Here is a 24,962-nt window from a genome sequence, read left to right as displayed (position 1 = left end):
CTTCCATCATAGAGATTAACGACGCATACCGCACGATCATGCTAGTCATGCTGTGTGATGGTGATACCCAGTCCTGAAAAGACAGTAGATCAGGATGCTGAGCTACCAGTTCGTAATGTTCTGGTCAAAACGACGAAAAGTCCAACTCCAGGTGAGCTTCGGCTTCTTCGCAGATTGGAAGAAGAATGTCGGAAATTTGACAACAACCGGCCCGCACAAGGATACCGGAACTCTGAACATAAACGACGTTCTTGATCTCGCACAAGTTCTGGTAGAGCACATCGAATGAAAGTCCTTCGAAAGGATGTTGGTCATGTTTCTCGATGCGACTCAGCAGCTTGTGGTCCCACAAGCTTTTTTGTAGGAATCCCAACATCGTCGCCGAACATCCGAAATCGCATCCTGCGTTGCCCTCGTATAGATCTTGGTTGAGCTCTTGGGCGCCAGCCAGTAGCTCTTGGATAGCTTTGCACCTCATTCTGTCCAGCTTACCCACACCTGTAGGAGTTAATACGTCCTCATAGCCAAGGTGGTTGACTTACCTTTTTCACCGCGTGGGAAAGGCAGATCCAAGAACTGTATCGGATGACACGCCTGCCTCATTGCCATAGACGCCATGGTATGGAATATCATCCCATCCTTCAACTTCACACCCAAGAACATCCACAGCATCGACTCTTCGCCGTAACATTCGGGAATCGACTGCTCCTGTAGCTGACCCTGCCACTCTTTCGTAAACAACCTCAACGCATCCTCCATTTGGTAGTAATCTGCAACCAGGAACAGCGCAACAAACAATTGCACGCTGACTTCCTTCGGTATAGCCGCGAACTGCAGATGCGCAATGTTGAGCATGATGGCAAGGGCATGCGGGTTCCACTGCTGCGCTCGTACGTGATATAGACCGTCCTCGCTATTCGGAACAGTCTCGTCGTAGTTCCGTTTGAACATTTTTTCGAAGTAAGGTGACACGATGCGCAACTGGCGCGAGGATACGAGGTAGTGGACTTCGGTGGGTTTCTGCTCCGGTTGCGCAGTCTCGTTCTCGATCATCGCTTTGGCGGCCTCTGCCTGGGCGATCCAATTGTCCACGGATTCGCTCTCGTTTTTCCACTTCGACTGCGTTGTACTCCGGTATTTGAGCTTGATTAACATGTCGCCGTTTGGGTCGATTGTTACGAGCTTTGGTTTTTCGCCCATTGTGACAAAGGCGTGCGTGGGGTAAGGTTTACGTGAACGTGTTGGTCTGGCGAATTGAAAGGGTCAAGTCGGCGTGTGAGTGTAGCGTATTGGGTAGGTGGTGAAAGACTGCGCGTTTGCTCGCCAAGCCCACTAGCTGGTATGCGCTGCTAAGAACAGAAGTGGAGGATTAGTACAGCAGTCGAGCTCACCTAAGACGTATCAGTGGGCACAGAAAACCGCATAGTAGTAGGTAGCTTCTTTTGGCTGTGCGTCATCGCAGTACGGGTGAATGGAGTGGATGGCAACCATATGTAGCTGGTTTACAGAAGAGTCATAGTAGACGGCGTCAGTATAAGTGTTCTGTGATGACAGGTTGACACCTTGATTATGAGACACATTGCACTCGGTGTGACACCAACATTCTATTCGAAGGTTAGGCTGTCTTTTGACAATCTGATCTAACTGTGAGATACGGTGTCCAAAGATCCTAGCAGTTTTGCACCTTTCTTCTTTCGGCTACCCTTCATTCGCTGTCTGGTACATGCCTGTCCAATATTATCCTGCGTCGAAATCGGCATCTCGAATGACTTCTACGAACTCTCAATTCCAGGATCAGCGGAGTTTGGAGGGATTGACATCAAGTTTGATCATCAGATCCTCATCGACCTTCTTCATAATCCCATCGAACAGATCTCCAAAGTCGCAGTCCCGACACACCCCGATGGGCTGATTCTCGTGAGTGTACATCTCGTTGTGCCAATAACTATCGACTTTCTCCTGGATTGTCATAGCTCGCACAGCATCACAGGCTCCCTGGAGCCTGGTACCGTAGTAAGGCGGTGAGATGTTATCTCCAAGGGCAGAGGTCAGTCCACCAGATCGCTGGAACAATATCAAGGTACCCAGAAGGGAAGCCCGACAAGCCGTGCTGCAACACTCTTGGCCTTCTTCAAGACGTTTGATGAGACTGCCCAGTTGGTTGACGATTGATTTGATAGCTTGCTGCCGGTGCTCTTCCAGCCTGCCTAAGATATGTTAGCTGGGTCACATACTGTGAGATAGGGCACCAAATTACCTTGAATCTCACCCAACGGGGTCGATACTCATCGCGATGAATCTGGACCGATTAGGCGATCATGATGAGCAAAAGATGAGTGGATCGCGTCGACACTGAGTAAGATCTTGGACACGATTGAGATGGTGAACGAGTATACTAAGAACATCGATCAGCATAAATTTGAAAGCAGTGAGGAATAACGAGATCAGTCAAATGCACATGAGACAAGAAACCGAGCAATGACAACCGCAACAAGCACATCGCCTATCAACTGCATGTGCTGTATTACCCCACTCGGAGGTCTGTGGATAATAAGGTATATACATGAACTACGTTTACATGATTATAATTCAGGAAGCGATACCTTCAAGTTGTATTTGCTCTCTAGTAGTGAACAGGGGCGGGGGTCGCCTTGGGCCTGACCCTGGTCTCCAAAGTGCAAGGCGTGCTGCTGGCCTTGGCACCTCCGTAGCCCTGAGCAGCAGAGGGCTTGGTGGGGCGATGAGCAGCATGGGTAGGCTTGGGGTAGGCGTGAGGCCACTTGCCAGAAGGCCTCGGGCGGCCCCAGCCATAGCCACCTTGGGGACGGTTGCCGTTGTGGAAGTAGTCTGGGCGAGGAGTGCCGGAGGGTCGTGTGTTGCTAGAGGGACGCATGCCGGTTCCGGTGGGGTAGGCTGCTGCTGAGTCTGTACCGGTAGGGCGCTGAGGAGAAGGCGACGAAGCGGTAGCGTCAAGGGGCACGCGAGTGCTTTGAGCCTTGCTTTTGGTGCAAGATGTAGAGGTTGCGGGTTTCGGTGTCGCAACGGTAGAGATAGCTGCCGAGCTTGCGCCGGTAGGCTTCTGAGGGGCAGCCGATGAACGGGTAGCGTCAAGGGGTACGCGGGTGCTCTGGGCCTTGCTCTCGGTGCAAGTCGTGGAGGTTGCAGGCTTGGATGGCTTGACGGTAGGAGGAGCTACCGGATATTCAGCAGAGCCGGTAGGCTCGACAACGGACGAGCTGGATGCGGTAGAGTAGACCGGCAAGAGGGACAGAAGAGGGACCGCGGCAGTTTCGGTGAACGCAGGTGCGATAGCAGGGTTGAACAGCTGGGACGCCGGGATGTAGATGGACTTGAAAGGGTTCGGCAGATCATTGTCGGGAAGGAATCCTGAGGGTATAGCTCCGAGGGCGGATGTAATAACAGAGACGATGGGTACTATGGGCACCAGGGACGCAATCGGGTTCGGGACGGGCGTGCCGTACCCAGCAGGCGTTGTAACGGAGGGAGCAGGCTTCGAGCCTCCAGCAGGGGCGTTGTAACTGTTATCGCCGTACTGAGCAAAGGCCGTACCGGCAAGCAGGGAAAAAAAGAAAGCAGAGTGCATCATGATGCTAGCAGATGATCAAACAAAGCGAGGAACGAATTAAAGAGCGAACGACCAGCGAACCAGGTCAGTGTGTCTGTGAGAGACGGTAAAAAGAATGTAATCGATGCGAATGATCGTGAAAGCGGTAGCAGGTCGTCGTCATGTTGGAGTTGCTCCCCTATATAACCAGGCGGGCAATGAAACAAGCCATTTCCGCTGGGGCCTGAGGCCTGGACCAAGAAGACGGCGCCAATCGAGGATCATCTCGGAAACATTTGCAGTGCACCCCAGTGCGGGGGCCGCCGCGCCTGTACAAAGGCAAGGTGAGAGCTGCGAGTGGTTGGGTTGCTGAGGCGCGGACCGTAGAATGGGTAGCGTAATTGCGGTCGTTTCGAGTTGTTTCGCCAAGATCCCGCTAGCGGTAGATCGCCGCGCCAACACGTGACGAGGTCCGGACGGGATGGTCTAGATCACCAGCTCGTCATTGCGTCAACGCGCACCATTGTCCGATTCATCATTTAGATTTGAGGACTACAGCGCTGAGTACTGACTAGCAGATACTTAACGGCCATCTCGATCTATTGTATCACGACGCCGTCTTCCGCCGCTTGATACCGATCCACATGTCCTCCCAGAATCCTACACCACCTTTGACTACAAAATTACCTTTGCGGCTTTCGTCGATCTCAATCTTGAACATCCTGAAGAATTGTAACGGAGCCTTGTACAACTCCATGAGCGCGATGTCTTTTCCAAGGCAGACTCTTGCACCATATCCGAAGCCCATGTTGTACTTATTGTACTCCTTTGCTTTTTCTTCGCTTTCGAGCCACCTTCCTGGACGGAAATCACAGGCATCTGCACCATAGATCTTCTCATCGCGGTGCACGAGCCAGGGGTTGCAGGTTATTTCGGTACCGGACGGCGCGTAGCGGCCATGCAGGTGCATCCCTGACGAACCCACAACGCGAGGGAAGATATTCGGAGCGGAGGGACAGAGACTGTATTCGTCAGTACATGGGAGTAACAGTGGAAAAGATGAGTATGGCTTACCGCATGCTTTCTTTGACGCAAGAAACGTAGTATGGACAATGCTCCAACACTTCGTCATACTGCGGCATGGGGCTCAGTTTGCCCTCCCGAGTGACGCGATCTAACTCTTCCATCAACTTCGCATATACTTGAGCATCAGAGGTAATGTACGCAATCATCGCTTGAAATGCAGTCCCCGTCGTATCAGCACCCGCGAGCAATACGAGAAGGATTTCAGCTTTGATGTAGTCCAAATCCAGCGGTGCGCCATCTTCTGTCCTTGCATCCAGGAAAGTCTGTAGCAGATCGACTCTGTCGACCTTTCCAGCTTCGATATCTTGGATTCGCTTGGCAATGAGCTTGTCACGGAAACGCATCAGCGTGCCAATACCAGAGTCGTCCTCGGGCTTCGCCACAAGATATTTCTCGCCCAACCATGTGCCTTTCGCCCATTGTGTGAACGGCCAGAGCCGAGCCATTAGACCGAAAGGAAGCAGACCATCGTGGAAGCCTTTGATCAAGCCGTCGATATCGGAGCCGCTCTCGATGAATCCGATGGGTGCGCCAAAGCCAATCTCCGATATGATGTCATATGCCATGTATACTGCCTATATAAAGTGTCAGTGCCCCTGATCGCCAGCATAACGATAGTGTGAAGCATACCCACGGCGCAAAGTCAAATCTACTGCCATCGCCAAAGACTTCCTCCAGCTTGTCAGTCCACTGCTGGATGCGATCGTCCACTAGCCCTTCCATCTTCCTGACGTTGCTGAAACTATATGGGCCAGCAGCGATCTTGCGAAAGTGGGCATGGTGCTTGTGTTCCCGCATATTGAACAAGCTCTCGGTCTTGCCGAAGCTGCCGGTAATGTAATGATTTGACTTGTTCGATTGACGGTTGTACACTTCAGGAAGCTTGGTAGCATCGGAAACCAACAGTAGGGTAGGCGTAACGCGAAGGACGGGGCCGTATTTGCGGTGTAGGGCGAGTTCGACCTCGCATTCATCAGCTTTGATGTTATGATAGGCGATCCATAGCCGTGTTACGCTGGCCCAGAAGGGACCCGGGAAGTGTCGTAGCGGGTGGAAGTATCGATAGTAAATGATCTGGTAGACACATCTTACGGTAGTATATGCCACGAGTGCTAGGAGGATATTAGATATCGTAAAGTATGAGAAGAGGTGCAGACTAGAGTCTTTCGTAGACATCATGCAGAAATTTCAGAATGCGAATACACTGGATCAACTAGAAAGCGAAACTGCGATGCCGATAATAGATATATCCGTGAAGTATCCATCGCTCCAAAGGATCGTCAAGTACCCTTACGATGTAGGACACTAACATGTCGCCCGGAGAAGCATCGCCAGCGCCTTTTGAACAATTCACACATGTGATTCGACATGAAATCATACAGCGGTCACACCCCTCTTCCACATGTTCTCCGATGGCGTGGCGGGGTAGCGAACGCTAGAATGGATGTTGTCGCGGGGTACATACGCAGGTACGGGCACCGTTTTCCGATCTACCAGCACAACGCGGGGTCGGAGGTTGCATTCCATACCACAGAAGCGACATGTTCGTGTCGTAGTTGGTGTGCGACATGAACGACCTGCTAGGTGTCATGCCAGCCAACCCAAACTAGGCTGAAGACGATAATTTCAATGGTCGGTGATAAGCTTGTAAGGACGGAAGTCCCTTTCGAGAGAAAGAATGTATGCGTCGAAGCGGACTCGAAGCCGTGTCGGCCCTGGGGAACGAACTTTGAGGCCTGGATGTTGGTGAGGTGACGCACGCAGCCAGAGCGGAAAGATGACCACTAGCGCACCGGAAGCTGGTGATTCTTTGCAGACCACGTCAATCAGGTTCTATCGAGGAGGGCAAGAAGACGATGATCTGGCTAGGATACCACTCGACGTCTTTCACTGTGTTCCATACGCTCCGAGTAGGTATGTGCTATTAGCGACGGATCGGTGCTAACTACACCAGACATATTGAGAGAACCATTCCGCATGGCTCCTTCTAATTCGGGCTCTCCAAAGGTCCTGGGCTTGGCAAGGCAGTGGTTCAAGCATTGCAGAGAATCTCATGAGAGTTGTCGCGATGATGCATCTACGATATGGTATCCGACAAGGCTGCTAGAGGTAATGCCGAACACGTCCGATCCGAGACTGATTGTTACAACAAAACAAAACCTGCAAGGTGGCTACGCCACTCTGAGCCACTGCTGGGGGTCTAAACCGATGATCAAACTACTTGGCGCAAATTACATCCAATCCCAAGAAGGAATCAATCTTCTTTCACTTCCATTGACGTTCCAACATGCTATCGCCCTTTGCAGATCGTTTGGGTTGCGGTACATATGGATAGACTCCTTGTGCATAGTACGATGATCTCTCAACTCAAGCGCTAGGGGCTGGTTGCTGACCCTTTCCAATCAGATACAAGATGATCATCCAGACTGGCAGACAGAATCAGTGCGAATGCACAAGGTCTATCGCAACTCCGCTTTAAACCTATCAGCATCGGGAGCTGAAGATGCAAGCGAGGGATTCTACTTCGACCGCGACCCAGCTGAAATCGGCCCATATCCAATGTGTCCTTCCTTCGATGGTTTCGATTGGCGGCAACGGGAGTGTCAAGGTTTAGGCCCGAGCTGGCATATCGTTCACGAAGACGACTTCGGTCGGGAACTTCAGAAGACAGCGGCCTTCAAGCGTGCATGGATCTTTCAAGAACGACAGCTCTCGAAACGGGTTTTGCACTTTGGCAAAGGGCAGATATTCTGGGAATGTCGTTCCGCTAACTACTGTGAATCATGTCCTCAAGGTCTTCCGCGTGGCCTCACAGGTTCCATTTGTACATTGCCCAAGTCCGTATATCAGCAGACGAGTGACTGCTCATCGATATCTTCAGTCATACACAATCGCCTTCCGGGGCTATCGAACCTATCGGCCGTGGTACAGATGCAGATGGTGTGGCAGGCATTGGTCACCGACTATTCGAAGGCCAATCTCACGTATCCGAGTGATAAGTTAATAGCTATATCTGGAATGGCACAAGATGTGTGGACCACGTGGCGTGGAAGAGTGAACAACAGGGTAAGATATATCGCTGGACTTTGGGACAGCCATCTACCAGAGACTTTATTGTGGAGAATCAGTGAAAAGGGGCCAGGCCCACGTCCAAAACCGTATCGAGCACCGACCTGGTCATGGGCCTCTATCGACGGCGCAGTCACATGGGAAGACCGCATATGGATCGATGCGTACAAATGCGAAACCACGATACTAGACGTCGATGTAAAGTATGCGTGGGACGAATGGGGTCAAGTCACGGGCGGACACATCGTGGCCACAGGCCCACTTTGTAAACTTCGATGGGATGAATGGAAAGGTTATATTCGCCTTGGGCCCGACCAGGGCGACGACACCCGATATAGCGTTATGCTCCATGACGACGAATCAAGATGGTGGCCAACTGATCCGTGGAGTGAAAGCGGACTCTTGTATGGACTACTTATCGTTCGCTTTCACGATGTTTCACTGCGACGCCGTTGCATGCTGGTCTTGGATCTCCTCCCCGATTCGTCCAATTCTTTCCAACGTGTTGGTATAGGTAACCCGATGTTCGGCTGCGAAGTCGGAGAGTGGTTCGATGGATGCTCGGCCCAGACGGTTGTGATTAGATGAGAGGAGAGCGTCTGTGATTGGGAATACATGATCAGCGCTTGCAAACGTAACTCAGATCTCGTAGGACGTACCATAGGAATGCAATTGATGTCGCGTTGTTTGTCATTGAAGAAGCAACTCCAACATGTCTCTGGTTTCCTGCCATGCTTTCTCGAGGGTTGCATCGTCTGCAATGAGCAAAAACTTTGCTTGCCGAGCATCCAAATGGTCGTTCAGATGAGAGAGACCTTCCAGTAGAGTATCGCTTGAGGCGTTTATATGTGATTGATGCTTCTCGAATTTGTCTTTGGCTGCTTTGATCGCGTCGCTAGTCTTCTCGAAGTTGTGAAACTGCTTGATGCTGGAAGCGAACAAGTCCTTGCTGCGCTGTATCTCTTGTTTTATCTTGGCATCAACAATGGTATTCGATCCAGTTGGCATGATATATATAAGGCTGTTCTAGTTGGGTGCGAGCTGAAGGGTTGCTGCTACAAAATTTCGTCTGATATCGTCTCGGATAGGTAGCGTACTGGAGGGCGTGCGTAGTAACAACCAGATGCCACTCCCCTCCACTCTTATACCAGACATATTCATACAGTGATTCATACGTATAACAGTCACATACAGTGTTGTGACTGTGTGGTGGCTGCGTGGTGTTGACTCTTCGCCATGTTAGTCACATTTGACTCTTCACCGCACAGCCCACTATGTCTTTCATCCCATCTTTCACCAGATGGAAGGAAGTTGGAGAAGTTGGGAGGAGGTTGAGACAGTACTGTAGCATCATGTAGGATGGTTTGGGTGACATGTATCGGGTGTATATCACTTGAACTGGGGCAGTGTCAGACGGCACTTTGGAAATGGCTGGAGAGGTTTGGGGGTAGATATGGTATGTATTTCACTCAAACATCGACCAGTATCAGAACGTACATTGAAATAACTCTAGGTGTCTCCAAAGCATAGGCTCAAGAGGTAGTTACAAGACATATATCCCCTGAAATCGATCAGTGCGAGACGGCTACATCGACCTCTGCCACGACGGAATGAAGCAACCCACCGAACCCAGGGGGTAGTTAAGCTTTCTCATAGCCTCGTAACAAGCTTCCAGAAACCCATGTGGCTATATAATTAGCCCCATGAACTCACTTAACACCGCCGCAACCTACTTGAAGTCCCACACGCTACCTCATACCCCCTCGAAGATGCTTCACACCACACGACGTATTCTCCAAAGCACTTCATGATTTGAAAGGCAATGAAAGAGATTGGGAAACGCTAGGATTATTTCTGGACTAGTGTTCGCTACACCCAGCTTCACTTCTGAAGTTCGACCAAGCCGCGAGTAGTCTGCACCGACTCTTCCTCCCACCTTACCTCCCTCTATCTCCGCACCACCATAACCATACAAATTCAACAGCGCCATGGCAGACAAGTCGCAAGTACCTCCGGTCTCTCCTGTATATGGGTAAGTAATCTGCGTATCGCAACTGGAGCTATCGCAGTCACTGACCCAATGGGTAGAGCTGCGGCCCAAGGCGAGATCGTCACCATCTTCATCGGTCCCGAGAAGAAGCGCTATAACATCCACAAGGACATCATCTGTCACCACTCCGAGTACTTTCGAACCGCATTCAATGGCCGCTGGAAGGAGTCGGACGAGGGTGTAACACTCGAGGACGTCGAAGTCGAAGTGTTCAACATCTTTGTGCACTGGCTGTACGCCCAGTCACTTCCTGTCAAAAGCCGAGACTTCGCCCACATTGCTCGTGACAAAGGTGACAAAGGTGACGAAGGATACAACGAAGTAGAACACGAGTACGGCCTCGGGCTACTCAAAGCATGCGTCTTCGGAAACCGATTCCTCGCCCCGGCGTTCGAGCGCACAACCCATAATCAGTACATTGACCACCTGGCAAAATGCGATAGTGGAGTCAGGTACGACCAGATAATCTTCGCCTGGGACAATTTCAAGGAAGACAGCGAAATCTTGACTGTCATGGTCGACAACCAATGCTTGCGATGGGAAGTGGGCGCCGACGACGCAGAGGAACAAGGGCTACGTGCCGAGCTTCCTCAGGATTTCTTGATTCGAGTTATGCTCAGGTTTGCTGCGTTTCGGGATTCTATGTATCGTACCTACAAGCATTGGATTTATCCGCTGGAAGCAGAGGCTTTCTACATGGAGGAAAAGACTGAAGAGGCTACAGAATGAAGCGCGTGACAGACGTGCGCTAGATGAGCAACGATCATGCAGTAGAAGTTGCCACATTTGCGCCTTTTGCTAGACGACTTTATATGTGAAGTAGAACGTCAATCAAATCATTGAAACCTACTGTACAGGATGGTTGCACCTGCCGTTCGTACGCCACCGCACACCTAGGTAGTCGCGCCTTCCCGAGTCGACACACCCAAACACATCATCGTGCACTCACTTCGCAAAGAAAAAAAAAAGCTCCATTCGATACTAGGGTATAAGATGAAGAAGCCAAAATACCACAAACCCACCCACCCATCCAGCCCAACCTCATGCTAACGCCATCCTCGTAGCATCCAAGAGTCACCAGTACCAGGAACCGTATTCCTTGCTGCCCTATTAATCCGAATATCGTGACACAGCCCACCCGCCAATCCTAACCCCATCAACGCCAATGTTGGTATCTCGGTTATCGTAACTTTGTACTCGTGCGCCTGTTTCATTGGGACTGACTCAGGTCTGAGCATTCCGTGTGGGTTTATCCTCGTGCTCTTCCACGATCGGGCTCGCTGGCGCCTCGTCCTCGTCGCTCGCTTCCCTCGCGTCCTTCCACTCTGAGCTCTTTCGGCTGATGCGTGCGGGACCCATGGGGTTTTCGCGAGGGCTAGCGAGCGGGCTGGTGGGCGTGGCGCGCATGCTGCTGATACTATCAGTGCGGCCGTGGCCAAGGAGCCCGCTGCGCACGCTGAGGCCGTCGGCTTGCTTGGTCGCGTAGTAGCTGTTGCGCTCGCTGGGCAGGACTGGGGCTGTGACGCCAGACGCTGAGTAGACGCTAGCGCGCTCGGCGTTCACGAAGGCGCTGACGTTGCTTGGCCTGCCGGAGGGCGAGTATATGGCGTCGGGGTTCGCTGATAGTACGCTGAGGGGCAGCGATTCGCGACTGCCGCCGTAATGCGACGACGGGGCTAGTGCGCGCATCGAGGCATTGGTATCTACGGAGTTGCGACGGCGGCGCTTCGAGGATGAGGCGAGTGTGAGGATGGACGCGTTATCGGTGAGGATGTTGTTCGCGGTGGCGCCCTGATATGAGTTGGGCTGCTGCTGCTGCGGCTGCTGGGGCGCCAGATGCGGCGGTATGGCTGACGGCGGCGGGGAGGTGGGGAACTGGTGCGAAAAGTGCACGGGCGTGGTGCTTGTGGTTGTCGCATTGTTCTGGGGTTGCGCTTGGCCGAGGTTGAGGATATTTGAGGGCGCGGTCGATTGTATGGTGGTCAGGGTGGTGGTGAGGGAGTGCTCTGAGCCGTGCGGGGACGAGAAAGTGCTGCCGCCGTTGACAAAGTTGCTGCCGCCTGTCTCCGCCTTTGATCGTGACGAGTGTACTGTCTCGGGGACTGTGGCGACCGTGGGTGCTGTTGACTTGTTGCTCTTGTCTATCGCCTGTCGCTGTCCGGCTGCGGGCTCCTCTATGGACGTATAGCTGTCGTGCGATCGTAATGTGGCCGGGGTCGTGACGGAAGAGTTATCGGCGGGTGGTACGTTGGTGTTGATGTAGCCAGACTCAGGATAGGGGTTGTTCTTTGGGGCGCCTTTCTTGACCGTGTTGCCCTTCTTGCCTGGGGCGTCGGATGAGGAGGGCTTCAGATTGGCCAGGCGCTTCATCCAACCCGCAAAGGGTCGCTTGCGCGCATGTCGGTCTTTGTATCGCGTTAGCATGGTGAGCATAATTTGGCGAGGGGAGAGCGGGCGTGGTGTAGGGAGGATATAATTTGGGTAGTTGTCTGAGACAATGGCTGTGCAAGACTAGTTCACCGTACCATGGGGTCTCGACGCAGCTTCGGCCGTAGCCATTATGCCGGCTGCCAAATATAGAGTGCCGGTGGTGAGTGAAGGAGGTCGTTGGGCTAGTTAGGCGCGGGATGCCACGTTTAGTCTGACGATCCCACGTCGAATCTACTGGAGTAATGGGGACGCGGCTGTCGGTAGCGCGGTGTGCGTCGTGAAAGCCAGCGCAGGCGGTCGGGCGCGAGAATCGGATGGCGAAGCAGCAAGTCCTATCGCTGCTATGAGTAATCCGAGGCGATTGAGGCAGTCTGGGTTACGCGGTCGGGGCCGGGAGGTTGCGCTGATGGGGAAAGAGCGAGGAGCTGCTGGTCGCTCCTGCTCATATCTCCGGCTGGACCCTGACCCTTTTCCCCAGCGCACCTGCCGCCCGCCGCGCTAAGCCGCCAGGTTCCCTTCACGACACACGATTGCGTATGTTCTGTAGATCTCCATGTTATCGCCCACCCAAACTCAACACTGATCACGGCGCGACCCCTTAACATGATCGAACACGGGTCATCAAACAACGAGGGCTGAGGGGGCGCCCGCCAGACTTATCACTACGTCATGACCCGAAACACGTCCATTGGCGCCAAACATACTATCCCCAATGCTCCCAGGCGAACTATACTGCCCCTGCCCGCCGAGGTGATCGCCCAAATCAAGTCGTCGACGGCAATTGTCTCGCTTACGGGAGTTGTGCTGGAGCTCCTGAAGAACTCCTTGGATGCGAAAGCGACCAAGGTAGAAGCCGCGATTGACTTCGCGCGCGGCGGATGCTCGGTCGAAGATGACGGTCTCGGCGTATCTCCCCTCGAGTTTCGCGAAGAAGGAGGCCTGGGCAAGCTCTACTGTATGTGCACACGCCGAAAGCCATGTAGATAGATAATTGACGGCGACAGGCACGTCCAAGTACCGTGCGACCGACCCTCTCCTTGGCCGCAATGGCACCTTCCTCGCGTCGCTCGCTGCTATGTCACTCCTGACCATCTCATCGCACCACTACCAACACCGTTCACACAACGCGATAACGTTCCACCAATCCAAGGCCGTGGAAAGGCAACTTCCGGCGTTGGCGCATCACGAGATATCAGGCAGGCATGGCACCCGCGTCACCGTGCGGAACTTGTTCGGCAATATGCCCGTGCGCGTGAAGCAACGGTCGATAATTTCAGAGCAAAGAGCCGAACACGACAGACTCTGGGACGGGTTGAAGAGGGACGTAACGGGTCTCTTGCTCAGTTGGCAGCGTCCGGTCGCTATTCGAATACGGGACGTTGACAACAGGGTGGTGCTCAGTCTCAGCATATCCGGCGTGGAAGCAGCCACAAAGAGAAAAGAAAGTGAGATTGCGAAGCCACGATCGGCACAGCTCTCATCACTCCTCAACGTATTGACCCAGGCCAACTACATCACCGTCGATGAGTGGGCGTCGTGGGTACCAGCGTCGGCTTCGACATCTGCCATCTCGATTAAGGGCGCTATATCACTAACTCCAGCACCCAGCAAGCATGTTCAGTTTATCTCGCTGGGCATACGACCGCTTTCTGCGGAGGCCGGTCACAACGAACTTTTTGATGCAGTCAATCGCCTCTTCGCATTGTCCAGCTTTGGTACTATCGAGGAAGACGCCGACATCGATGAGCAAGAGAAAATTCGACGACAGACAGACAAGCGCTTCAAGCAGGATGGTTACACAAACAGGCAACTCAAAGCACGCAAAGACGTCGACAGATATCCCATGTTTCACCTTCGCATCTCGTTGAAGGAGGCTCGCAGGAGAAGCATTTCCGAAGATCAGTTCATCGGAGATGAAGCGAACCTACAGAACGTGATGGAGGTCCTGGGTGCAATGGTAACTCAATGGTTGTCGGTTCATCACTTCAGGCCCCGGCAACCTCGCAAGAAGCGCGAACGGCCTGGTACTGCTTCTAGCCCTGCCGAGGGCTCTTTCGTCAACACACCAGCCACAGAGAGTCTAACAACCAACTTAGCTTTCCGAGGACACGATACTGGGAGCCACTCGGCAACACCGAACCAAAGGTCAACTTCGTCACAGTCTCTCAAGAGGAAGCGCCCGGAAAAGGCAGCATCACGCGAGTCGGTTAACAGGTCTGGACCTGGAGCTTTCGCAGAGTGGTCACGCATCAAGAGTGGAAAGCCCGAGTTCTTCAGCAGCACCCTGAACGTGCAGAAATTCAAGGCCGCATTCGATACTTCACGTGGCGCGAATTCCGAAGCTTTCGCCCACTTCGAAGTAGCGCCACTAGCTCAAGGTGCTCTGAGCGGACAAGAACAGCGCGACGACGTAGCGCCGCCTGCACAGAGCCTGGCGGTCGATGACAAGGAGAATGACGATACCATATTGTGGACTGATCCAACGACTAAGAAGACGCATCTACTGAACGCTAGAACAGGCTGCGTGGTCCCTGACGCTCGCACGCGGCCAAGTACCGACTCAGCTATACTCTCGAATTCGACATCCCAGAACACATCGAATAGGTCAATGCGATTACCGACACGGGCTGCGACGGCCGTGGCTGGCAAGACACCCTGGCTTGATGATGTACTAGACACGTGGGAGAACCCCGTCTTCAAGACGAGCGAGAGGCGTATACAACAAGCTGCATTGCACGCAGATGAGGCTGACTACGGACACCATCATTCAAGACATGGCTGTTCTCGCATCGATATCGACAAGGCTTTCAACCAGACTTCCACGGGTGGCTCCAGCAGATTGTCGAGAGAAGGGTTGCAGAATGCCCAAGCCATTGCGCAGGTAGACAAGAAGTTTATTCTAGTCAAGATGCAAGATTCAACACGAGTGGAAGATGCGCGCGCGGGACTCCTTGTACTAATCGATCAGCATGCAGCAGATGAGCGTGTGCAGGTTGAGTCGCTCCTTCGCCAACTTTGCAGTCCGACAACAGAAGAGACAAAATACCAGTCCAAGCTCGGCTACCAGGCGCAGGTGGCCTCTGTCGTTCTGGATAAGCCAACTCAGCTTGCAATTTCGCCGCAGGAACGAACACACTTCATAACGCATGCCGCTAGGTTCGCAGCGTGGGGTATTCTCTACGATGTCTTCCAGACAACAGCGTCTGCATCTCTTTCCAGCACCACCGACAAGGAGAAGTACGTCTTATCCGTCACAGCTCTTCCAACCGGTATATCCGGACGATGCAAAGCCGATCCCAAAGTCCTAATCTCCTTCCTTCGCTCGACAGTCTGGAAGTACGCCGAAGATCCACATCTCCCTCCTCTACCCACTGCATTCAGCTTATCCGGAAACGACTCCACGGACTGGGTCAGACGTCTAGCCACTTGCCCACCAGGCCTCGTCGATCTCATCAACTCTCGCGCGTGTCGCTCCGCTATCATGTTTAACGATGAGCTTAGTATCGATGACTGCAAGGCGTTGGTAAGGAACCTGGCGGCATGTGTGTTTCCGTTCATGTGCGCGCATGGCCGGCCTAGTATGGTGCCTCTCGTTGATCTTGGGGGTTTGGGTGAAGGAGCTGGTGGATTGGGCGGTCGCGATGCGGCAGAGAAGGAGGTTAGGTTTGTAGATGCTTGGAGGAAGTGGAAGAAATGAACAGCGATACACGCCTTTCTCTCGCCACTATACATGCTATACTGAGTCACACTTACAATCAGCTCGGATCTCATACCTCCCAACGTCGCACGAAGCGCAGTTCACGACCGTGCTGCACGCGAATGTACTGACTCACGCGCACTGACGGTACAACCAGATATGAATACGAATGCGCATACTGAAGAGTCACGGCGACGTATAAAAGCTCGCTGGGTTTGACACGCACTCACGACTACTGCAGGGCATCCTTTCTTCTAGTAATTATTTGCCTCTCGACATTTTCACAAGCGTTACATATCGCCACCGCGTTAGCCATGTCAAGCGCAAAAGGACAAGCACGGGTACAAGAAGAAGTTGCAGAGGATGCCGGACTCTGTCAAAAGCTGGATGACTTGAAGAGAGTGCTTGGAGCCCGAAATTTCCATACGGAGAAAGTCGTCGAGTACAATGCGCAGCAGTTTGCGTCGTTGACAGAAGAATTCAATACGCGCCAGTTGATGGATATGAATGGGAAATTGCATACGGTAATCCTGACTTCCCGCGAAACGCAGGACGTCTGCTTCTTTACGCCTCTCGATGTCGCCTCTTCGTCGTATGCGCGAAGTCGTACTCCGGTACTATCACCTCTATCCTATGGTCTACTTAATGACCTATCGCAACAAGCGACTGACGACTCCCAAAATGTATATGTACCTATACAACCAAATCCTCTCAAAAAAAGAGAAGTATCGTCAACACAAGAGCTCGCCTCTCGGTCTGCCGCGCGGCCGGACCACGCTGAGATACCGTCGCCCCTGACCTCATTTCCATACTTCCTGGAAAATAAGATCAACATGTATATCTGGCCTCGCCTGATTCGCGATCGATCTGATAGGCGTATCGACAGTTTGTTACAAGTGGACACAAAAGTAAACATAGCATGGAAAGAGAGCTTGGTACGCAACAACTTCTTGGGCACTTTCGACGAGAAGTGGCCAGCAGAGTTTCCAGCTGCCAACATCAACAAGGTCGTTTGCTTTGGACTCGGCGAACTGTACGGCAGCGAGGGCGAAGAGGATCCAGACAGCCTTCGTCGCGACGACCCTTGTCTGGAAAAGTACCTTATCCTTCTTGCCTTCGAACTAGTCCATTGGCTAGAACACAAGCTTCACGTGCATGTGCCAATGATCCTCGAGGATTCAAGATGCGACCAGCAAGATCGTCAGCGCATAGAAGATTTTGCAAAAGAAACGGTCACTCCGATAAGCTTTATGGATAAGTGCCAGGCCCTACTTGAAGTCGACAAAAACACCCTGGTACTGGCCCCTGGTAAACCTCATTTTGCTATCCGCTCACCCATCGCGGATCTTGCCAAGATTAAGGGAGCCCCCGCTGGCATCTTCTGCGAAACAGTCCCGATGATTACAACTACTAAACAGGAGGTTGAGTTTGGCAAGGACAATAAGACTGATCCACCTACCATGGGTGTCGCGTCTATGGTGAAAGATCACATGGAGGATGTATGTCGAATTCCTCGGTGGGGATTAACGTTCTACCTGAAACGTGCTCTACTTGAAACATGAGCAGTTGGAACAAACTATCATTGGTGTTATGATAGCTTCTCCATCGACAAGATTGAATGGAGAGGCAGGGAATATATTTCAATCAATGATATCTACACCAACATTCTTACATACACCAAATACTGTGAACTCCGTTCCTCTTTATTATTCTCGGTAAACTCGATTTAGTAGGAACCCGCAAACACAAACCAAACTTGGATGCCAGACACAGCATTATTTAGCATGAAGTCAAGGTCACGATCACCTACCCGCCTACCCCAAACACCCCCCTACAACCGACCCTCACAAAGGCCCCCTCTCAGCCCAAGACCTTATGATTCCCTCATCACTCTCCTCGTACTCCCTATATTCCATCTCCCCATTCTTCTTCAGGAACGTATTCCCCTGCACGAACTTTACCCTCCGCTCTGGCCTCGTCGCCACAACGCTTCTCCACTCCTCATATACACCTTCTACACTGGTCAAGCTCTCATAAAACGGTCGGCACGCCTCGATATCCGCTGTGCACCGCCAGATATGCAAGTTGCACATCAAGCGACCCAGTGCAGGTTTGCCGTGGCATATAATCTTGGTACTGTCAACGGTGATGTGTAGCTCGGATGTGTTCGCGTCGTGGTGGACGGTGAGAACTCCGTTGCCTTCGATGAGGAGCTGTTTGAAGATGGCGAAGTAGCCTTGGCTGTGTGCTTGGGTCCATTTCCTTGTATCTGGGTTGCAGTGTTCGAGCGAACGGAGACCTTCGACACCGAGGTGCAGATAAGAAAGGTAGACCAGGTGATCAGCCGTCAACTCAGTCTTCTCATCATATCCGAAAATCGCAAGTATGTCTTTGTTGTCGATGAGATACGCCGACATGAGTATAGCCCTACACTCTTCAACTGAATTGGCAATGTCTTCGAAGATGCTCCAATACGTTTCGTTGGGGCGGTAGCAGGAGGTCACCCCTTGGCTCGTCAAAGGGTCGATCGGCGGGTTCGTGGCGTCGAAGTTGAAGATGCCGGGGGCTGTTTCGCTGAGAAGCTTTCCAGTGCCGTGGCCGAGGAGTTCGTGGATGACTGTTGCGACGAAGCGGATAGTATGAAGGTTTTGACGGTAGAGGTCGCGGTCTGAGGAGTGGAGGTAGATAGATGCGCCGGGGGAGTTGCGATTAGCACTCATTCGGTTGGCGATGATGATGTTCTTTGAGCCGTGATTTTCGCGGATGTCGTTGTACTAAGCAAGTGAAAGTTAGTGACTAGACCATTGAGGTGTGGAAGACAATTAGGAGGACTTACGTTCGGCAGGTTTGACGCTTCCCAAACATACGGGCAGCAGAGTGTTAGCGCTGCGTCATCAGTGTTAGCATGCGTTGATGTATGGAGAGAGCCGGCACGCACCATGCACAATAGCACATTGGGGTATGACAACCACGTCCTTCTCAAACAAGCCCTTGCCTTCGTTCTCCGCCGTCGCCCAAGGTAACAAGGTACAGAACTTCGCTGCACTAGCCGCGAAGACTTCCATCTTCTTTGTTTCTTCTGGATCCGCGATACATACCACGCCTTCCCATTCCGCTCGTACGCCATGGGGGTCGCGATAGCATTCTACGAAGCCGAGGATATGTTCGACCGATGGGGTGACATCTTTGACCCAGGTTTCCTGGCCTTGTCGATATGCTCCGAGACATCCGGTTACGAGGCTGTAGATGTAGCGTTCAAGCGTTTTCACCTGTTTGTCGTTCTGTGCGTACATGCTGGCGCGATCGAGGCTGTGGTAGTTCGTAAGTCTTGATGTCAGGCCCGGAGATCTTAATGCTATCATCTATGATTGAATGTTAGGGTTGGGATTGACTTACTAAGAGCCAATATTGGACACCTGATTCCGATGATCTCCTTTTACTGATAAAATTCTCGAGCCGCCAAGTCGTCCTGCTGTGGCAAGATCGCGACTTCCTGTTTCATACGAGGCCCGGAGAACTTCGTAGACAGCGCTCCCATCTGTTGTCGTCTTTCGCACTCTGGTATTCTCAGGCTCGATGCCTGCTTCCTGCATTGTTAGTTGAATTTCTTTGATCTCTGTGCGGGTGATGCGGTCGCCCAGGTAGTAGTTCGACACAGCAGTATCGCTCGGGTATCCAATGCCCTGCGGGGTCACTGCAGTCATACTCTCGACAAGGTCTTCAGCGGCAGATTCTGCCATACCCACGCATCCCACGATCTTCTGCAGAGACTCTTTGCGAAGATCAGGCACAAACTTCTGGCCTCCCTCACCCTACACAGTCAGCACATAATCTCATTCTCTCCCACAACTGCTGGCGCTTACATAGAAGTTTCCGAGATTGTACAAGAATAGCCCAGCATAGCTCAAAAAAGCCTTGACTTCGTCGTCGGTCACCGCGCATACTTCCTTGAACTGGCTCCACTCGCCCTCGCACGCATGATAGGCCTTTATGATGAAGTCGAAGATGTCTTCCGATTCTAAAGAGGTCTGGCGCAGAATGATGCGCGCTCCATGCCAGGCTGCTTGCGAGAGATAGTGAGCGTAGAGCTTGTCACGAGGTGGGAGGCTGTCGAAGAGAGGCTTGATCGCCAGACGGTGGATTGGAGAGGCCTGGTCAGGCACTCGAGCGCAATTGGAAGCCATTGCGGAATGGTATGATGAGGTCGTGAGTAAAATACACGCAGGTGTAACGACTCTGATCCCGCGTCGCTGTGCGTTCCCATCGGCTGCAAGTGATGGAAGCAAACGCAGCTATCGATGCATTGACCCATGACATCAGGGTTGAGGCGGCATTTCGCGGTCGAGAGGGAATTTAGGTTCGCACCGTGGTCTTTCGCGGCGCACAAGAATACGTAGAGCTTGGCTCAAGCTACGTTGGTGTACGGTGACTCTTTGTACGACATTGGATGTTGGTTGTTGGACATTGATCGATCAGTGCCATATCCTCGGTTAGTGTTGGTTCTCATTTTACTTGTTTCTCCGAGTCTTTAACTCCGTTCTGGTAAAGAAATGACGCATTAGCGATGGGTCAAGCTCGTTCTCAAACTCGCAGCTACACCGTGGACAGGAAATGGGGAGATTGTCGAAGCGATCGAGCACAACACGTCAACATAGCGCGGTATTGGCGACGTTCGAGTTGCACCCAGAGAACTAGCGTAAGAGGTTATGGAACGGTCGATGGAGAACCTTCGAAGGAGCGAGATTTCAAGTAGGTTTCGTTGTCAGCAAGCCAGCAGTGATGATCTTCGATGAGTGGGTGCTCCTTGTGGACGCGCATACGTTCGGCATCCGACCAGCTTGACTAACAGCAATTGCGATGTAGGCGGAGGGTATTTTAGGGATTTCATCCAAGCATCGCTCCTTTGCGACACTATCATACAAGGAGGCGGGCATCGCTAGTTATGATGGAAGAGTGAGGCGTTCAGGTTGGGACCTCGGGAACGCGCTGAAGTTTAGCGTGGAAGATTCGCGATGGGCTAGTCTCAGTTGGGTGCAGTCACGTGATCATCATCAATCGCGTCGGCGTCGCATCGCTCCCCGCCTTCCACCTGCATGTACTCTGCTCCCCATTTATTAACGCAACTGTTCTTTCGATACTGGCGATACGAAAGCCGCATCACAGAGGTGCCGTGCCACACGATCGCCAACCGCAGCTATGACTCCCTATTACGGACGGCACGCTTATGACCATGGCGCAGATCATGACACCGCCACGGCAGGTGCAGACACCATCCAGGGAGTCCAGCAAATAAGCGAATGCATCGTTCACTACGCCCTTCCCTTTGCCGACGCTGACATCGCAAAGTCGAGTCAACATACGTCATTCACGAACTTCAATCACCCGAACATTTCAAAAGCCAAGCCTCCACTCCGCTGCGGAAGCTGAACTTCGTATGTAACAATGCATGAAGCTAAGCCCGCGAAGCGAACTCTTACTCCAACAAACGACTTGTCATAGCCGGATTGAGTAAAGATGTGCGCTGCACCCCGCGATTCGGGAGACGTTTGGCGAGGATCTATCGTTGGAGAATTGGAGGGGATGCAGCGATAAGAGCGTTGGGGGGCGTACTCAGTGCAAGGAGTTCCAGTCAACTTACAGTAAACAACATGTCGCTAAAGGAGAAGGATCTTGAAGCCGAGCGAAAGGAGCATGTCAGTGTCCATCCAAGCTCTTCTAAAATGATGCGCTGACGACAGAAGATCTCATTCGATGAGAGGAGCTATGGCGGTAGAGACGATCGTATCAACGTCGAAGATGCTATAGATCCAGCGAATGACTCCTCGGGACCAGCATCGTCACCCATCGAAAGGGATGACAAGGAAACACGTCGCATCATTCGAAAGATAGATCTCAGGCTTTTACCAACGCTCGCTGTCATATATGCCTTCGCGCTCATTGACCGCGTCAATCTTCCCAATGTATGGCATACTCTCAGTCGTCGTTGTAAGTCGTATACTGACTCAAATTCTAGGCGCGTATCGCAGGCATGGACGAGGACCTGGGTCTCTCCATCGGCTCACGCTACTCCATCCTCACCATGATCTTCTTTATACCTTATATCATCTTCCAGTTCCCTGCCAACATCATCATTCGAAAGCTCGGCCCTGCCGTATGGCTTCCCTCCCTGGTCATTTGCTGGGGCGCTGTCACGATCGGCATGGGTTTTACGAACGACTGGACACAAGCACTTGGGTGCCGGATCATACTGGGTGTGCTTGAAGCAGGCTACTACCCTGGCTGCGTCTTCCTGCTGAGCTGTTGGTATGTGAGATTCGAGGTGCAAAAGAGGTTCAGTGGTTTCTACCTACTAGCGCTGCTTGCAAGTGGTTTCTCAAACATCCTGGCTTGGGGATTGAGTGAGATGAGAGGCCTAGGAGGTCTCAATGGATGGCAATGGATCTTCGCAATCGTAAGTTAGGCCTATGTCTACGTACGTCAACTGCTGACCCATCGTAGGAGGGAGCCATCACTGTGCTTCTCGGCTTCATGGGCTACTTAACTATAATCGACTTCCCCGACAAAGCCAGTCAACCCAGCCCGATCACGAAACGCCCTTTCTTGACCCCTGCAGAGGCCAACATAGTTCTGGCCCGCATTCAACGCGACCGCGGCGATGCCATCGCGGACAAGCTCACTTGGCCGACCATCGCCAAACATCTCCGCGACTGGAAGATCTGGGAGTTCGCGTGGCTCTACTTCTTAAACAACGTCGTCGCATACAGCTGGGGATACTTCCTGCCAATCATCCTCCGCAACGACATGGGTTACTCTGTCGCCATGAGTCAGATCTTGTCTTTCCCGCCCTATGTCCTGGCTGCGGCTTGGATGTTCGGTACCGCATGGGTCGCCGATCGATACAGAATGCGTGGTGCGATCATCGTGTTTAACTGCGCATGGGCAGTCTTGGGAGTGTGTATGATGGCTTTCCTCAGCAACGCTCGCGCACGGTATGCCGGAGTCTTTCTGGGCGTCAGCGGTGCGAACGCGAATGTGCCGAGCATACTGAGTTATATGCACAACAACATCGTGGGCCAGATGAAGAGGAGTGTTGCGAGTGCGTTGTTGATTGGAGGGGGAGCTTGTGGGGGCATCGCAGCATCGAACATCTTCCGACAACAAGATGCGCCGAAGTACATGTGAGTTCCATGCATCATGATGTATGGGAATATGAAGCTGACTTGTATAGACCCGCTATGGCTGTCGTCATCGCGACCCAAGTACTGAGCATCCTGCACGTTCTGAAGAATTTTTGGGTCTACTCACGAGCTAATCGCCAGGCTGATCGCGGAGAGAGAATTCTGGAGGGCCAAGAAGGCTTCCGACAAACGCTGTAGACTTCGGGCTGTGCTCCCGCCACTATACCAGCGTACGATGAACACTACGAATATATGACGCTACGCTATGCTATGCCATGCTATCAAACTCATCAAATAGTACGCGACGTGACAGCTTTCCTCCGCAACGAAGATTCCAGATCCCGCATGCCAAACCGAGACTAACCCATCAGTCTCCGCCGCCTCCCACTGTCAACGCTAACAGTGTTGTCTGGCCCGATACTGATGCTCAGACTGCTGGTATCGTCTTCGCTTGGAGCCCTCCTCCTGTCCCTGTCCCTGTCCCTCCCGCTAACAGCCTGGCTCTTACTCCTCTCAGGTTGTATGACCAGCCATGTCGAGCCTCCACCTTCATGTTCCTGTTCCATGAGCTGCAGTTGTGGTCCTCCGCCTCTTTCATCTCCTCTTCGCATGTCCCTGTCTCCTCTTCTCACATCGGTTTCGCTTAGTCCTCGCTCGTTTCGGCCGCGCTCTCGACTGGGCTTTGCGTTCTTGGTGGGTGGCGGAGGAGGGAAGAGAGAGGGGAACTTGGCGGTTTTCAGAGGTAGTGTTGTAAGCGAAGAAGGTAGCGGGAGAGATTCGATCAGCGTCAGCTTCTCGAGTGGTATGGAGGTGAGGAGAGAAGCGGGTAGGTCGACGGGCGAGCATGCGACTATCGTGTGCCGTAGGTGCGTGTTCGATGCGAAAAACGACAAGTTTTCTGTGTCATGTTAGAGACTTCGCCGCGACTTTCCACCTCGAGCATGCGTGGATACATACCTCGCACTTTTCTTCCTGCTCCGCCTTCCTTGCCGACTCCAGTGTCGATCCAGTCGAAGCTCGTTATCCTGCCGCAGAAGCCAGTCGAGAAGGCTCGTAGCTGACCCAAGTTCCGAACCTTCTCAAGTCGTACAAGGTAGTTGGCCATACCCTCCAAGTTGGCATATATGCGGACGATGATGTCGAGTGAGTCGGCATCTTCGTACAGCTCCCGCAAGTATTCTCTTATCCGTATGTTCAGTTCGTCTGCTAATGCTTCGCCGCCTTGAGCTTTTCGTGTTATGTATTTGTCTTGGAACTGGGACGGTCAGCTGAGATGCACGACTAGAAGTGTACTACAACACATACCAGGAAGCCTTCGGCATCGGCATCTATGAGCACCATAACGAACGGCCGTTTGGACTGTGATTGTACTAGAGCCTCTTCTTTTGCCTTGGACTCTGATAGCTGGCCTTGCATCGTCCGCGTGACATCTGCGATTTCCGCTTGCAGCGTCCGCCTGACATTCTGTTCGGAGCCGAGGTCGAGTTCACACTGTGCGAGGCGTGCTTCTGTCTTTTCGAGCTTGTCGAGGAGTTCCTACTCCGTCGTCAAAATCATCGTCACTTCCAGGACGCCTCCAATAGCATACCTCGATAAGCTCGCACCTCTTCTCCTCCAGAATCCTAAACTGCGACAACCGATCGCGAAACGTCATCGGAGGTGGGGCAGGCGGGCCCGCAACAACTAATTCCGCCATCTTCAGAACTGGCAAACGTCACGCAATCACCAAAAGGCAGGAAAATTACTAAACGACAGAAGAATCTGGGGATCCTAACATTTAAGAAGACGCGTTGTTTTGGGCTCCCGCGCAGCGCTAGCTAGTTGTTTTGCATCTGCATGGCCCAAAGTACGGTGACGCCGCCGGTGCGAAAGATGGCAGGTTCTGAT

General features: G+C 52.5%; 10 protein-coding genes across 10 annotated transcripts; 4 read left to right on the top strand and 6 right to left on the bottom strand.

Annotated features, from left to right (window-relative positions):
• Positions 1–124: 124 nt before the first annotated feature.
• J4E92_008336 (uncharacterized protein) lies at positions 125–1,200 on the bottom strand (the record flags this gene model as incomplete). The annotated part of the gene is made up of 2 exons (XM_051499689.1): positions 125–498; positions 543–1,200. The coding sequence occupies 2 exons, from the start codon at positions 1,198–1,200 to the stop codon at positions 125–127; spliced, it is 1,032 nt and encodes a 343-aa protein (XP_051350065.1).
• Positions 1,201–2,623: 1,423 nt separating this feature from the next.
• On the bottom strand, positions 2,624–3,604 carry J4E92_008335 (uncharacterized protein; the record flags this gene model as incomplete). The annotated part of the gene is made up of 1 exon (XM_051499688.1): positions 2,624–3,604. The coding sequence occupies one exon, from the start codon at positions 3,602–3,604 to the stop codon at positions 2,624–2,626; it is 981 nt and encodes a 326-aa protein (XP_051350064.1).
• A 568-nt stretch (positions 3,605–4,172) lies between these two features.
• Positions 4,173–5,827, bottom strand: J4E92_008334 (uncharacterized protein; the record flags this gene model as incomplete). The annotated part of the gene is made up of 3 exons (XM_051499687.1): positions 4,173–4,587; positions 4,640–5,226; positions 5,282–5,827. 3 exons carry the CDS (start codon positions 5,825–5,827, stop codon positions 4,173–4,175), a joined length of 1,548 nt encoding a protein of 515 aa, XP_051350063.1.
• Positions 5,828–9,708: 3,881 nt separating this feature from the next.
• Positions 9,709–10,499, top strand: J4E92_008333 (uncharacterized protein; the record flags this gene model as incomplete). Its single annotated transcript, XM_051499686.1, has 2 exons — positions 9,709–9,752; positions 9,809–10,499. The coding sequence occupies 2 exons, from the start codon at positions 9,709–9,711 to the stop codon at positions 10,497–10,499; spliced, it is 735 nt and encodes a 244-aa protein (XP_051350062.1).
• Positions 10,500–10,994: 495 nt separating this feature from the next.
• J4E92_008332 (uncharacterized protein) lies at positions 10,995–12,329 on the bottom strand (the record flags this gene model as incomplete). The annotated part of the gene is made up of 2 exons (XM_051499685.1): positions 10,995–12,175; positions 12,296–12,329. The coding sequence occupies 2 exons, from the start codon at positions 12,327–12,329 to the stop codon at positions 10,995–10,997; spliced, it is 1,215 nt and encodes a 404-aa protein (XP_051350061.1).
• A 540-nt stretch (positions 12,330–12,869) lies between these two features.
• On the top strand, positions 12,870–15,897 carry J4E92_008331 (uncharacterized protein; the record flags this gene model as incomplete). The annotated part of the gene is made up of 2 exons (XM_051499684.1): positions 12,870–13,155; positions 13,205–15,897. 2 exons carry the CDS (start codon positions 12,870–12,872, stop codon positions 15,895–15,897), a joined length of 2,979 nt encoding a protein of 992 aa, XP_051350060.1.
• Positions 15,898–16,211: 314 nt separating this feature from the next.
• J4E92_008330 (uncharacterized protein) lies at positions 16,212–17,459 on the top strand (the record flags this gene model as incomplete). The annotated part of the gene is made up of 1 exon (XM_051499683.1): positions 16,212–17,459. One exon carries the CDS (start codon positions 16,212–16,214, stop codon positions 17,457–17,459), a length of 1,248 nt encoding a protein of 415 aa, XP_051350059.1.
• A 282-nt stretch (positions 17,460–17,741) lies between these two features.
• Positions 17,742–20,081, bottom strand: J4E92_008329 (uncharacterized protein; the record flags this gene model as incomplete). Its single annotated transcript, XM_051499682.1, has 5 exons — positions 17,742–18,671; positions 18,734–18,783; positions 18,836–19,206; positions 19,402–19,709; positions 19,761–20,081. The coding sequence occupies 5 exons, from the start codon at positions 20,079–20,081 to the stop codon at positions 17,742–17,744; spliced, it is 1,980 nt and encodes a 659-aa protein (XP_051350058.1).
• A 1,464-nt stretch (positions 20,082–21,545) lies between these two features.
• Positions 21,546–23,273, top strand: J4E92_008328 (uncharacterized protein; the record flags this gene model as incomplete). The annotated part of the gene is made up of 5 exons (XM_051499681.1): positions 21,546–21,590; positions 21,639–21,857; positions 21,911–22,348; positions 22,396–23,075; positions 23,126–23,273. 5 exons carry the CDS (start codon positions 21,546–21,548, stop codon positions 23,271–23,273), a joined length of 1,530 nt encoding a protein of 509 aa, XP_051350057.1.
• A 161-nt stretch (positions 23,274–23,434) lies between these two features.
• On the bottom strand, positions 23,435–24,729 carry J4E92_008327 (uncharacterized protein; the record flags this gene model as incomplete). Its single annotated transcript, XM_051499680.1, has 4 exons — positions 23,435–23,973; positions 24,033–24,330; positions 24,381–24,611; positions 24,664–24,729. 4 exons carry the CDS (start codon positions 24,727–24,729, stop codon positions 23,435–23,437), a joined length of 1,134 nt encoding a protein of 377 aa, XP_051350056.1.
• Positions 24,730–24,962: the final 233 nt, after the last annotated feature.

The sequence above is a fragment of the Alternaria infectoria genome (genome assembly GCF_024043175.1).
Source record: "Alternaria infectoria strain BMP 0036 chromosome Unknown scaffold_16, whole genome shotgun sequence".
Taxonomy (NCBI): Eukaryota; Fungi; Ascomycota; class Dothideomycetes; order Pleosporales; family Pleosporaceae; genus Alternaria; species Alternaria infectoria.
The sequence above is the reverse complement of the archived record's forward strand: the minus strand, read 5'-3'. Positions and strand labels throughout refer to the sequence as shown.